The sequence below is a fragment of the Pleurodeles waltl genome, chromosome 9 (assembly GCF_031143425.1).
Source record: "Pleurodeles waltl isolate 20211129_DDA chromosome 9, aPleWal1.hap1.20221129, whole genome shotgun sequence".
Taxonomy (NCBI): Eukaryota; Metazoa; Chordata; class Amphibia; order Caudata; family Salamandridae; genus Pleurodeles; species Pleurodeles waltl.
In genome coordinates this window covers 1142876719-1142891026 of record NC_090448.1, presented here as the reverse complement: position 1 = coordinate 1142891026, position 14308 = coordinate 1142876719, and the positions used below count along the sequence as shown (strand labels likewise).

The 14308-nt window shown below is 45.1% G+C and overlaps 1 protein-coding gene across 4 annotated transcripts in view; it reads left to right on the top strand.

Annotated features, from left to right (window-relative positions):
• Positions 1-14308, top strand: part of DCAF4 (DDB1 and CUL4 associated factor 4) — a 228797-nt gene that overhangs the window by 47595 nt on the left and 166894 nt on the right. For all 4 annotated transcript variants that reach the window (XM_069208944.1, XM_069208946.1, XM_069208945.1 and 1 more), the window contains exon 2: positions 2307-2396. In XM_069208944.1, the coding sequence (XP_069065045.1) occupies positions 2308-2396 (89 nt within the window). In that variant the 5' untranslated portion in view covers position 2307. The remainder of the gene's footprint in view (positions 1-2306; positions 2397-14308) is intronic.

The following is a 14308-nucleotide window of genomic DNA, read 5'->3' as shown; positions in this document are numbered from 1 at the left end:
CTCCAACGTCTCCCAAAACAAAGATCTTTTAACTGAAATAAAGACAGAGTGTCGGGGTCTGCTCCCTCCAATGTTGTAGCTGTCATTGTACTGCGCATATTACTGTCTTTCAACTGAACTTATTGTTCTCTTCATGCAAATTGGAGCTGGTACTTGTAGATCTCACAGCATTTGCCACCAGTTGTCTGACCCTGTCCAGGAGTCTGAAACTTGTCAGTGGCTGCTGGTCCCCAAACTTGGTGGTTGAGGCTGTTTCCCACTCATGTCTTGGGCCCCATATTTCTGTGGTAATGCAAGCTGGGCAAGTACAACATTTCTGCACTTGACTCTCAGGGTAGCGAGGTTGAGCAGCCACCAACTTCTCAATGAGGTAGTATTGGGTGCATGAGCTCAGAACTCAAAAGGCAACCTCAGGCACAATAACCTCATTGTCCAGCTTATTGCTTGGCTTTTGAAAAAGAAGGCACTTTTTAGTTACACAGCAGTACTCAAGTCTTTGCAAGTCAATTCAGCATATAGGGTGTATGCCTGATCACAATCCTGTTGTGAGTAGTAGGCATCTAACCGTTCTGCCACAAGTGCTCTCTTCCTCTCTAGTGCTTCACTTGGATCTGCACCCCAGAAAAAAGTATAGTAGAAGCACAAATATGTGCGTGTATGTTTGTTTACATACACACCAAATGCACGATCTCTGTGTACTCAAGTTCTTATCCACAGTGCCGTAGTGGGTAAGAAATCAATCTTTAGTGTTTCATCCTCACTGGCTCAGTCCTACCTTAGGTGGAAGCCAGCCGGCATTGTGTGCAGCTTCAGCAGCCGCTGAGGGAGTCAAGTGTGACTTGCCTGTTGTCTGAGCGCAGCCACTGTGTATGGTCTGGTTTCACTTGGCAGGCCCTGCCACCACTAAGCAGGCACTCCTAGCAGTTGTAGCCCTCTTTTGGGCTGACGCAGAATTTCTTCACAGTGCTACGGTCCAGACCTGGGCCAGTGTGTACTTAAAGGCAGCTGCTGTCGCGTCCTGGGCTGATACACACAGTAAGAACAGTGCAGCCTCGACCTGGACCTATGCACACTTCAAGGTAGATCCTGCCTGCCTCGGGCTGATGTGTGGATATAGAGGGACTTTTGAGGTTTTCGGCATGCACTGCAGATACACTGTGAGACTTTGTGCAGCACGGGCCGCTCATAGTTTCTGTTTCTCAGGCAATCCACATTTTGTGGGTGCTCCTAAGGTCAGGATCACACTGAGATTCTCCTCCTGGGCAATCGCTCTACCTGCAGGTCCAGGCATACACCTTCCCTCTTTCAACAGCGAGACAGGCAGATTCTCTGGGAGACTGATTGCCAGGCAAACACCACCACTGGGAACACAGCAGTCCTTCAAGGATTCTTTGGCGCTCTCACTTCCTTAGTTTTGACGAATTTGAAACTGGAAAAAAGTGTGTCGTTTGGTACCTATTTTATAGATGGTATTTGTCTTTTTTAACACCCAATGTTATCCAAATTTCTCGGATTTAAATTGTGCTGTACTTAAGTGTTTTTTTGCTAGCCTCTTTTGACTCAAATTATCTTCCTCTGTTTGTTGGATGTGCAATATTTGCAATAACTTCTTTTGTCGCTATGCAAATAATTTCCTTCATTTATTTGTGAGAGTGTTTAGTCTATGAATTGTGGCCATCCTGCTTAACTGGATCCCTCATGTAATGCTATAAATGTGTCAGTAGGTTTTGTTACATCCCTTTATTTATGTTGTCTTTTGATTCAGAGTCTATATTTAACTGAGTCTTGTGTTCCATTTTTATGATATTTAATGACAGGTTTAGTAGTAGACATCAAAAGCCCTCTGAAAATCTGCTATATTCATTGGAAACTTAACATGCCTTCATAATAAATGTTGATTGTGTCACAAGCTCTGTTAATGTCTCACTGATCAGTTCCAAGTGCTTGCCTAAAACTCCCCAAAATGGCTCAGTTACCTTCCCTTGCTCCATTCAGGTATTGTCTTCATGGTCCCACCTTTATTGGAGTCAACCCAGTAGGCAGTTGAGGGACTATACAAGAAACTGACAGTCCCTCTCCTCCACAGTTCCTTTTTTTGGCATTCATGACACCTTCTTCATAGATAGAGAGAAAGAGAGTGTGAGAAAACAAGTAAATGGCTCCCTATGTAGATCAGGTTTTAGTGGTGCAAGCAGCTTCTGGATAGCTTTGAGATCACTGCTCTACCTAGGAGAGGATGGTGAGGAGTGCACACCTTAAGAGAAGAGCATTCCTCATCAATACTTGTTTTCCATTTTTCTTTAAAGCATGAAGCGCAACAACTGGAGAGGGGAGGATCAGGGACGAAGCACCAGCCCTCGTGGAAGCAGAAAACAGAAGTGGACACCCAATCAAAGGTAATTATGAAGCACTAGGAAAAACTAGAATCTGCTGTTATTTGTGTTTTTCCCCAGAGGGCCATCAGCCATCCTTCTAAACATAACTTCTTCCTGGAAACTGAATCGATGCGGCCAGTGTGCTTAGTACTTGCAGCCAAACAAAAAAAGTCTTTTATTTCCATTACTGAGGATGCAGCTTTGTTCATGTGGTGGGGCTCAGGTGGCTAGTCTCCTGAAGTCAAAAGAAAGAACTGTGCTTCAGGTGACCACCACCTTTTTTTTCTGAAATCTGTGATGGATACCGAACTGTAGGAAAGTGCCCTCTTTCTTCGCATAGTGACTCCCATTTTCTGCCTGTTGTCAGAATGTTTGACTGTGCCTACTGGATCCCTGCTAACGTGGACCCCAGTAGTTATGCTCTCTCCTCTAAATTGTACCTTTTTCTTCCCACAATTGGCATACTGATCCCCCTATGTAAGTCCCTAGTATATGGTGCCTAGGTTCCCAGGGCATTGGGGTTTCAGGGGATCCGTATGGGCTGCAGCAGTTATTCTGCCACCCATAGGGAGCCCATGCAAAGGGTTCCGCAGGCCTCCCATTGCACGCACCCGTTTTTACCACAGGTCACTGTAAGTCACCCCAATGGTAGGCCCTCTCAGCCCAGAGGGCAGGATGCAGCTACCTGTGTGTGAGGGCACCCCTGCACCAGCAGAGGTGTCCCCACAAATTCCAGCCCCATTTTACTGGACTTCGTGATTGCGGGGACGCCATTTTATATATGTACTGGACATAAGTCACTACCCATGTCCAACTACATAATGGTAACTCTGAACCTGGGCATGTTTGGTATCAAGCATGTTGGAATCATACCCCAATACTGTTGCCAGTATTGGAAGTATGATCCCATTCACTCTGGAGACTCTTTAGAGAACCCCCAGCATTGCTTCCACCCATCTTGCAGGGTTTTTCCCAGCAGCCCTTCTGCTGCCACCCCTCAGACAGGTTTCTGCCCTCCTGTTGCTTGAGCTTCTCAAGCCCAGGAAGACAGAACAAAGGATTTCCTTTAGGAGAGGGGTGTTGCACCCTCTCCCTTTGGAAATAGGTGTCACAGGCTTGAGAGGCATAGCCTCCCCAAGCCACTGGCAATGCTTTGAAGGGCACATTTGGTGCCCTCCTTGCATAAACCAGTCTACACCGGTTCAGGGACCCCCAGTCCCTGCCCTGGTGCAAAACTGGACAATGGAAAGGGGAGTGACCACTCCCCTGTCCATCACCACCCCACAGGTGGTGCTCAGAGCACCTCCAGAGGGTCCCTGGGTTCTGCCACCTTGATTCCAAGGTTGGCAGGGAACTCTAGGAGCATCTGACTGGCCAGGCCAGGCAGGTGACATCAGAGGCACCCTCTGATAGGTAGTTACCTGGTTAGGTGACCAAGTCCCCTCTTTGGGCTATATAGGTCTTCCTCTGGGGTGAATCCTCAGATTCGGCTTGCAAAATTCCAGCAGGACTCCTCTGCAACCTCTACTTCGACTTCTGACCTCTAGAACCGCAACTGGACTGTCCAGGAACCTACTGGGGAAGCGGTAGCACTGGCAATTCGCCAGCGTCTCCGGGAAACTCCAAACCAGGAACAGGAGAGACAGCTACCGAAAATAATTTCCGATACCTATACTAGTATAGGACGGGATACCTAAAAAATTGGAGTTACCAAGTACCGCCCATAAGGAGGGTATGAAGCAGGCACAAGAGGGCTCTAAGAAGCGCTGGGACAAACAAAAAGATTTAAAAGAAAGAAGAAATAAGAGAGCTGATTCTCCGCACCCGGAGAACTCCGAAAGGAGGTATAATCTCAGAAATAGGGAGCACATTAGAACTCCAGACAGATATACTGATTCACGTCCCTCTCGTTCCTTTCAGGACGCGCCGGAGAGAGGGGGCCGTCAAGATCGACGTCCGGAATACTTGAAAGAAAAGAAAGACTCACCACAGTCTACCATTAAAAAAGAAGACAAGACTCCTCAGCAAAAGCCACAGTTTAAAAAGAAGAAGGTGGCAGCACTGACAGTTAAAAATGCCAGTAGTATAGAGAACACTGTTGAGGAACAAGACGTGGGCAGTGACTCTGTTGGACAGCGCGGCAGAGGTCACGATATGTCGCTGGAGTCTGAAAGATCATCTGGATGCGACAGCAACTAGCGATTACATCGCGGTTGAAACAGCGGGTGGCCGCGTTCTTCCCCCAATAGGGTTTATGATTTAACCATTCAGATAGAGGGAGACGTGAAACCCACTATTAGTGTAATATTTGGGATGAACTTACTAGTGATATCCTGTTGGCCGAGAGAGACTGGCCACCTGAACACGTCCGCAAGCTCCCTCATGGGGAAGATGTCATTTTGCCTTCTTTCTCCGATCTTGTTCCGGAAGCAGCAAAAGAAGCCTATGCTGCTGAATGGGCTTTAGTGCAGGCACCTGCAATATACCGTAATCATGTAGGTTGGGACAAGGAGTCTCCTTGTCATATTATTCCCGTTAGGTCTACACCCCACCCGCAGCCACAATACCCTGTTAAACATGAAGCGAAAGCTCCGGTGAAGGAGATACTATCACAACTTGAGTACCAGGGAGTAATTGATCCCTGTACGTCCGCGATGAATAATCCATTATATTATAGTAGTTGATTACAGACACTTAAATAGTCACACACGCACATATGCTATACAAAACTCACACAGCACGGCACTAATAAACAATATAGTGCGTAAAAAATATAAAACTACATTGGATATATCTAATGGATTTTTCTGCCAGAATTTAGCACATGAAAGTAGGGACCTAAGTGCATTTTCATTTGGCTCTCAGAAACGCTTTAGTCGTTTACCTCAAGGCTATAAAAATAGCCCAGGCCTGCTTTCAGCCCGTGTAACATCAATTTTGCACGAGATTGATTCCGATGCATTGTCCTATGTGGATGATATCTATCTCACTGACGACGCCCTCGACATTCATCTTGCGAGGGTCGATCGGATCATTTTGGGATTTGCAGACCTCGGTTATAAATTTAATTTTAAGAAAAGCAAGATAGCCTTTCTTAGTGTATTATTCCTGGGATATGAGCTGTCAAACGAGGGGAAGAGCCTGGCCCGCACTTTCTAGAGAAGTGTGCTCAACTACAGCCTCCAAATACACTTAAGAAATTGCAGTCATTACTGGGTTTCTTCAATATTGGCAGAACTTACATTCCAGATTATGCAGAACGCATCAAGCCACTTTATGACTTAGTTCAGCCCAATTTTTCTAGCAGACGATGGACGATTGAACACAAGCACATCCTTAGGGACATGCAACGGGACATGCTAGAAGCTAAACACTTACACACACGTGACAATAAAACAAATTTGGTCATCAGAATAATTGCTGGTGCCCTTGGATTTACTTATGTCACCTTTAATGAGGAGGACACAGTGCCGATAGCATATAAATCACATTTATATTCAAATGCTGAACAGCGTTTTGCACCTACAGAAAAGATTCTGACAGCAGTTCAGATGGCCGTCATAAAAGAGAGGCCACTTGCCCAGGGGAAACGCATTATTGTTGTCTCCCCGGTGCTGGCCTTAGAGGCTGTCACTAAAGCAAGCGTTCCGAACGCTAAGGCGTTACATCCACGCTGGATTCAATGGGCAACGTCTCTGACCGCCACTGATGTTGATTATGTATTTGATCCAAGACTTTAAACACAATAATTTCTCCAGTATGAACAGGAGTACCCCGCTCCTCTAAATATCTTGCCACTAGACAGTTATAATACTATCATTTATACTGACGGACCAGCTTAACCGGCTGTAGGTACTAAACATCAATACTCGGCAGCTTGCGCAGCCGTGTGCGGATCGATGGAAGATGGAGTTTTCCACCCTCACAATACCTACACGCAGACCTTAGGGGACTGCACAGCCTAGTTGGCTGAGCTTAAAGCTCTTATTCTAGCGCTCGAACATACTGAGACAGGAAGCCAGACTTTGATAGTCTGTGATTCATATTACTGCGTCCAGTCATACAATGAATATCTCAATCATTGGAAGCTGAACGGGTTTAGGGATTCTAAAGGGAACACCATCAAACACAAAATATTGTGGGGAAGGGTGGCTGACCTAAAGGATAAGCTACCATGTGTCCATGTAGTTCATACATTAGGATACCAACGTGTAGGAATACACGTTGTCGGTAATACGTTGGCTGATGAAGCGGCCAAAGCATCAGTAGCTACGGCTTCTGTGGCTGCAGTTACTCGTACTCGGACGAGATTGGATAATGAAATACTGATTGCCGTTAAAGCTTCGGCTGCAGGCAAGACCCTTCCGAAAGGATACCCTACAAACTATACTTACCATATCAGTGCACAGAATGTTGCTTATACAACGATTCCTGGGGTAAGAGATCGAGTGATCCCCAATGAAGACCAGAGATTGGTGCTGATTACAGCCGCACATGAGGGTGTCGCTTCTGCACATGCTGGTATACAGGCCACAATAACAATTCTACAGCAACAATACTGGTGGCCTGGTCTATGCAGACGAACTAAGCAGTATGTCCTTTGCTGTGACATTTGCCAGCAGATTAAGGGCTCTAATATCAAACGCCCTCCGCAGACATCCCTCTTAGTGTCAGACAAGCCACTTCAGTGTGTGTACCTAGACCATTGTGGTCCCTTACAGCCTGATGGTGCATACAAATACATTTTAGTGGCTGTGGATTCCTGTTCTAGATTCCTGTGGGTATGGCCACAGCGGTCGGCTGACGCCCAGACTGTTATAAAAGATTTGCTGATCTTTATCGGTACATATGCGGTTGCAGCATTCCATTCGGACCAGGGCCCTGTATTTGCCTCTAAGGCATTCAGGGACACCATGGGGACGATGGGTGTTGAACTCCATTACTCCTCACCATACCATCCCGAGGGAAATTCGGTCGTGGAGAGGCAGAATCGTGATCTAAAGCAGTCCTTAACAGCTCGAGTATTAGGTTCAGGCCGCAGTTGGTTACACCACCTATATGGGGTCCAGAGAGCACTGAATAATCTGCCAAAACGGTCCTTGGGGGGACGCTCTCCATATGAGGTTCTCTTTGGGATACCTATGCATGTCCCAGATCTTGATGCCCCTGGTATGGTGGCAGCAGAAACACCATTTGACATAAAAGAACGTCTCACTGTTTTACATCCTGTCTGGGGTTAGCAAAAATTAAAGATCTGAATACGCCCAGTATCCCTACTCCGGAAAAATTAAAAAATTGGCAACACTTCTTTAATATCACAGAGGACAGGCTAGATGCACTGGTTAAGGCTGATACCTATCATTTTTCACTTTCCAGTCACGGCGGGTGGTTGGTATGGCCCACCAACACTAATGAGTGTCAAAGGCGTTTCTTGACCTCTTCAGTTTTTTTTTTAATAAACAGGCCTGACCCTCGCTTTATATCGGGTCAACATACAGTGTGGGTAAGCTGTGCCAGCAATGGGTGAAAACAAACACGTTAACAGCGGTTAAGAAACACCTGAACACTCTTTCTGACAGTATAGACTTACAGGATTTTCTGCTAGGTCCTAGAAAACAGCGCTCAAAACGGTTCTTATATGCTATGTACAATGAAATTTGGAAACTTTCCCAGATTGAGGCTGCTGCGCGTTTAAGGCAACTAGATAAGGAAAATTTGGAAAAAACATTAGCTGTTGGCGACAATGGCATGAACACGCTGTCCAACAGGATTTATTCCCTATTGAATATAGTGTCGTCTGCTATTGATATCACTCAGACTGACTTGTCCCGGCTATGTCATGGCCAAACACAGCTACGTTCCATCATGCAGCTGGGTTGGACATTACAGACACTGAAAAGTGGCCACATTCCATGGAGGTATATTAATGGGAGTGAATTCTTCACTGCTTTTAATTTTTCCAGGGAACAAGAGACAATGGCTAAAAGGGAGGCTACTTTCATCCTGCTTCAAGTAGAGAAATTAGATAAGTTGCCCTTCACGGTAGCAGAGAGTCCTTCAACTATCTGGCTCTTACACGGCATTATTAATTTACCGATTTCGACCTTTCGTTTCTCGAGCTGCCTGAAACATCTTGCAGTGGGACGATATGAGCAACTAGGAGATAGCTTTATTAAGGAAGAGTGGGAGTTGCCCTTTGACTATAGATGTCTGAACGGTGAAAGAGAGGTCTTTCTTAGCGGTAGTGAATGTGAGACTGCTGTTCGTCATTCTTTAATATGCAAACAGGTGTCTCTTCACGGTCTTTGCAATGCGGGGGTCGCAAATTTGGCCTGTTTTCTGAAGGGTACTCCCGTCCCCTTGATTCGTCCAGTGTTTCATGTACTTTCCAATGGAAGTTATGTGGTACTAAACGATCAAAGCTGTTGCGGCATGCGAACTGGAATTGCCTACGCAATCTCGGTCACGAAGGTCGTTACAAGTTGTGGACATGTTTTGTTTCCCCCCACACAAGAGATAAAAGTATCTGACATATGGCCCCACATAGATACTATTAATGTGAACTATGACAAGCTGAGTAGGCTAAAGGCGCTATTGTTTCAAAAACAGGTCGCCTTGACATCCGCAAAAGAGACGTATGCTCTCCAGATTGCGAGATCATCAGCCGAGATACAATCCCTTTTAAATACCAATTTCCCCAAACACTTTGGAGATCTGGTATCCAGAATATTCAATGCTTCAAGCACCACTGGGATTGTTCATTTCTTTAAGGCTGTCGGGTCTGGTTTCGTGTCCATCTTCCAGACTGTCTTCGGAGTCATCCCGTCAGCCATCCATTCTCTCTTTTCAAGTGTGTTTGGTGGCATCCAATTATTTTGGCTTTAATTGGCGGACTACTACTGCTATTTCTTCTGATTCGCAGTGGTTGTTTCTTTCCAGCAACACAGAGCAATGGAGCCGCTCCCGCCAACTCCACTGTGCCGTGAGCGCATGGTTCGGATCTTCGGTGCACCTTTGCTTTTGGAAGTGGAGCTTGACTGGTCGTTGTCATTTCGGCCACTTCTGCCACTTCTCTGGTGTGTACAACCAGTCTTCCGCTGCATATGGTGTCTCTTTGAACATCTGCCTATGGTCTGTCTTGCTGTTGCACCGACATCTCCTGTGGACCACGAACTGCTGATGTCCCTGATGAGGGTTCATACACGGTCATGCCCCTTGAGACTGAGGTTGCTCCGCGAGGCCACCTATGAGCCTTCCGTTGTGAGATCTACCGTGGATGAGGACACTGCAACGAGTATCGATGCACCAGGAAATACGGCTCACTTCTGCTCTGTGGATCCATTTGTCCCCCCAGCACTAGACTTAACTTCGGACGATGTTGACTCATTTTTTAGATCCTTGACTGGTGACTTCGATTACATTCTTCAAGATCATGCGTATAACACATAATTTGATGAAATGACTTGCCATTCCCGATTCCAAATTATGCAATTACATAGACATTTGCTGTTGCACGCTGTACTTGTCATAGTTGACATTAACATCTCTGTATGTATTTTTAAACAGATTTGTTTTAACATATTTTTAACACATGCGAATGCATTTTTGGCTTCTTTTAGCATTTAGCTTTTAGTTCAGGAGCAATTTTATAGCTTTTGGGTTCCTGTACCTATCATACCTGTTAAGGCAATGGGGAGGGTATAGTGAATCCTAGTTCGTTTTAATGGGATAGCAGGAGTTAGCTTAGCCTCTGGCTTGTAGACTCATGCCCACGTAGTGACTTTTAACCTACTTAGCTTGCTCTGTCTTAGCCCATTTAATTATTTATTTCTTCTAAGATGGCTGCCTTGTTTATAGTTAGGTCACTTGTTATGATTTACATTATCAGTGTCACCGTGCCAAGGCGTCAAGATCAAGCACCAATGACAAACAAACAGTAGGTGTTCACACTTAGGGATTTTCCCTCTCTATACTTTCGAGGGATTGTTGACATTAATTGCCGTCCCAAGCATGCCTGTTATCTATTGTTTAGGAATACACCTACGTCAGGGGACCTTGTAGATCTGTATAAATACATCACACTTTAGACAGATAATCAGAGGGATTCCGACCAGAGGGCATCGCCACCATCGCTGATACCGATGCTGCAGTCATCTTGACGCTGACCCAGTCTTCGTGTCCCTGCGGAGTCTGAGATAGAGACCTCATTCCAAGGTAACTAGGGTTGGGGGCTCCTCTCATGGACACGGCATTGGCAGATTAGGTTTAACAAACCCAGCTCTCCTTTAGGTAGGAGGTTAGGCCTTTTTCTTAGGATAGTAGGGTATCTTACATCTCGTATATCTTTTCTATGTATTGCAAAATGGTGGGGGTCTTAGTAACAACGACTCTTATCTTCACAATACTGTTACTCGCTATATTAATTATCCTAATCATTGCAGTCCATGCAACTTATCACAAATTGCAGTTATGTTGAATAAAAAGCTATTATAAATTTACTGCATCTGTGTCATTGTCTGTGTTTGTATGAGACATAATATATCTGTAAGAAAAGGGTAATCTCCGTTTAACCACGACAATCCCTGAGATGTCTTATTTTCGAGTCCATGCGTAAGCGGCTGCCTCAAATCACCTTTTAATATTACGTTTCTGGTGAGGTGCTGCTAGTGAGCTGGTAAGGTTGGGATAACAGTTGCGACTTGTTGTAGGGAAGACGCAGTCACCTACAAACAAAAGTACTGTCATCCTTAAACCAGCAGTCTTGCCCAGAGCAAGAGTCCAAACTACAAGCTGCTGATCCACAAAGACGACTTTTTTGCAACATTGTATCCAGACTTCCTGCCAGCTTTGCAACATTTCCCCGGTTGTGCGTCCTCAGAAGACTGCTACTCTTCAGCCTGCACAAGAAGAAGAAGGAATCTTCCTTGGGGTGAAGGCATCACTCCCCTATATCCGCAGGTACCTGGCTGCATCGACAACTGGCTGCATGAATCTCCCCTCATCCTGAGTGACGTGGATCCTCATCACAGGTGATGGTCTCGAGAGTTCCCCTTGGTCCTCTCTACCAGCTGTCGCACTTTGGTGGTTGTAAGTCCTTTCTACTCCACTCAAGACTGCACCCCCATGCCCCTCATCCTTTGCAGCTGCCAAGGCTTGTTTGCTTCGACTCCACAGGGAACTTCAGGCAACGTGTAGCTCCTGCCCCCAGCACTCCCGCCTGCAACTCTTGGGCCTCTGCGTGGTCCTACGGCGACGTGGGAGCAACCTCTGTGGTGCTGCGTGGGCTGCTTCAGTGACTTCTGTGTCGCTGTCCTGTGGGACACTTGTGGGTGCTGCCTCTGCTCCTGTAGGCCTTCTGCGATGCAGAGGGTCCCCTGTGACTCCCCCTCCTGGATAGAGTCCTCCTAGGCCTGGCTGGTCCCCGGCAGCACCTCTTTTCCTCTAACCGCAAATTTGTCTTTGCCAAAGCTTGTTGGTGGAAATCCTTCACTGCCACCCATCTGCAATCCAGCTTCCAGCGTGGGACACCTTCTGCATGCCTCAGGAACTCTTCTCCAGCTGCTGTACTGCAGTGCTGACCTGTCTTTCTTCTTCATCGACCAACTCCAAAAGGTACCTCTGGGTGGGTTTTATCTCCTACTCCCCCTGGACTCCACAGACACTTCTGGACTTGGTCCCCTCTCTCCACAGGTCTCCATCTTCAGTAATCCACTGCTAATTTCTTGCAGGCTGTTCTGGGTGTCTTCTTTTTCTTCTTTTCATCCTTTCGGGTGGTTTTGGGGAAATCCAGTGTTTTACTCCTGCATTCCTGGTCTCTGGGGGGTACAGCATTACTTACCTGTGTGGTTTCCTTGTACTCCCATCTCCCCTCTACACGATTTACTTACCTATGTGGGGGCCCTGTGTTAGCATTCCACTTTCTTAATATATGTTTTGGGCTCCCCCTAGGGCTACTATTGCTTATTGCTATCTTACACTGTTATCCAACCTTTTTATGCCTCTTACTGTTCATTAATATATTTAAATATATAGATATAATTTACTAACCTCCTATTGGAGGGTTGCCTCTCTAGTATTTTCTGATACTGTGTTCCAAAAATAAAGTATTTTTGTACAACCAAGTGTCTTCTTTCTTGTGTGTAAGTACTGTGTAACTGAAGTGGTATTGCATGAGCTTTGCATGTCTCCTAGATAATACCTGGCTGCTTATCCACAGCTACCTCTAGAGAGCCTGGCTTCTAGACACTGCCTACACTTCACTGAGAGGGGATACCTGGACCTGGTATAAGGTGTAAGTACCATAGTTACCCACCACACACCAGGCCAGCTTCCTACACTAACTGCGGCAATCATTTAGACTCGCCATGCTAAAAATAAAGCCTTGTTTTCTGAGGATCAGATGAGGGAAATTACGGATAGTGCTGTGTACTGCACAGTGGAGCTTTTTGACTTTGCCACCAAAAATCTGATCCCCTTTTCACTATAAGCCTCATATTCTTGCAGGTGTGAGTTCAGTTTGTGTTTTAGTGTGGTTTCAATTTAAATATTAGTAATATAACATTACTGAGGAAGGTACCTCAATACAACATCTCTCCCTACCCACAGTGATGGCATCACTGTGTTCCTGTGGTAGGCTTTACATATAGCATGGGTTCTGCATCACACTAGGTCTTTAATTTCATGATCTTGGACTTTAGTGAATATTTCATTTAAAGTAAGTATTCTGCAGGGGTGTGGAATTCCTATAGCCCGACGCCCAGGACATATTGTTTGGGGTCGTGGACAACAAGCTTTCATATTTATTTTGTTCTTGGGACAAGTAGGCCCAACCCCCTGCAGCATAAATCCTTTGCTAGCAGTTCATCATACCACATTATGGATCAGGGAAGGGCATTGTCTACAGTAAAGGTAACATCTGTGTCCATATGTTAATGCTGTTCGCACTTGTATTTATGGTTCGTTAATGCGAAGCCTGTATTATCAGAGTGAGCGCGAGCTAAGGAAATGTTGTAAGCTCGGACATCACTACTGATAGTTGTTCTGGTATAAAAATGTGTACACACGTTGGCAAAGTTGAACAGTATGAGGCTATGTATAATACTCCCAGAATGCTTTCTGATTAGATGCAATTATTTGCAGAAGCTTGAAAGCTAAATTGAGGATTCTTTGATTTCAAAATCAAAACATTAATTAAAAAATGCAATGAGAAAAAAAACTTTTGTTAAGCTGCTGTGAAATTTTAGGTATAATTTCTTTGAAGCATCATTTAGTAAAATGTGTTGATGCCTGCTAGTATTTCTAAAAAAATGTACGACAAGTTTCAACAAGATTATGGGAAACACAAAAATAAACAAGCATTGTCAATGTCAGTAGGTTTGACACTGGTCGTCACCCTTTTGGTTTTGTCAATGCGTGTTGTTTTGACATGGTTTTTGTAAAATGTTATTGTCTTGAGAGCTGCCTGGTCCTCACTATTATAACAAATATAGGCAAAAGCAAAAATATTTTTTGTCTCAAAAAGTACATATTGCCACAGTAGGTCCTGGCACTGAACAAAACTACTTTGTGTACCGATATGCTCCTTGTGAAAGAGCATAGTGCTGTCACTCACAGTGAAGCTAACCAATAGACAGCGAGAGAGACAGAACTGTAATAAAAACAAAAGGTCTTGGTTAACAATAGACCTAATCAGGGGACAGATTTTTAAAGTAAGTCACAAGCGTGCACCCATTGTATATGGCCTTTCAGTAAGGCAGATTTGCTACTCATGATATACCAAGAACTTATAGAGGTAGGCCAGAAAATGGTACTCTCAGAAATTATTTGTGCACTACATTTTAGCTCAAGCCTAGATATGCTCATGCGAAAATCTGTTGAGCATTTACAAGTTCACTTTCCCTCCAATTACTTTTTTCCCCAACGGTCAGGAATAC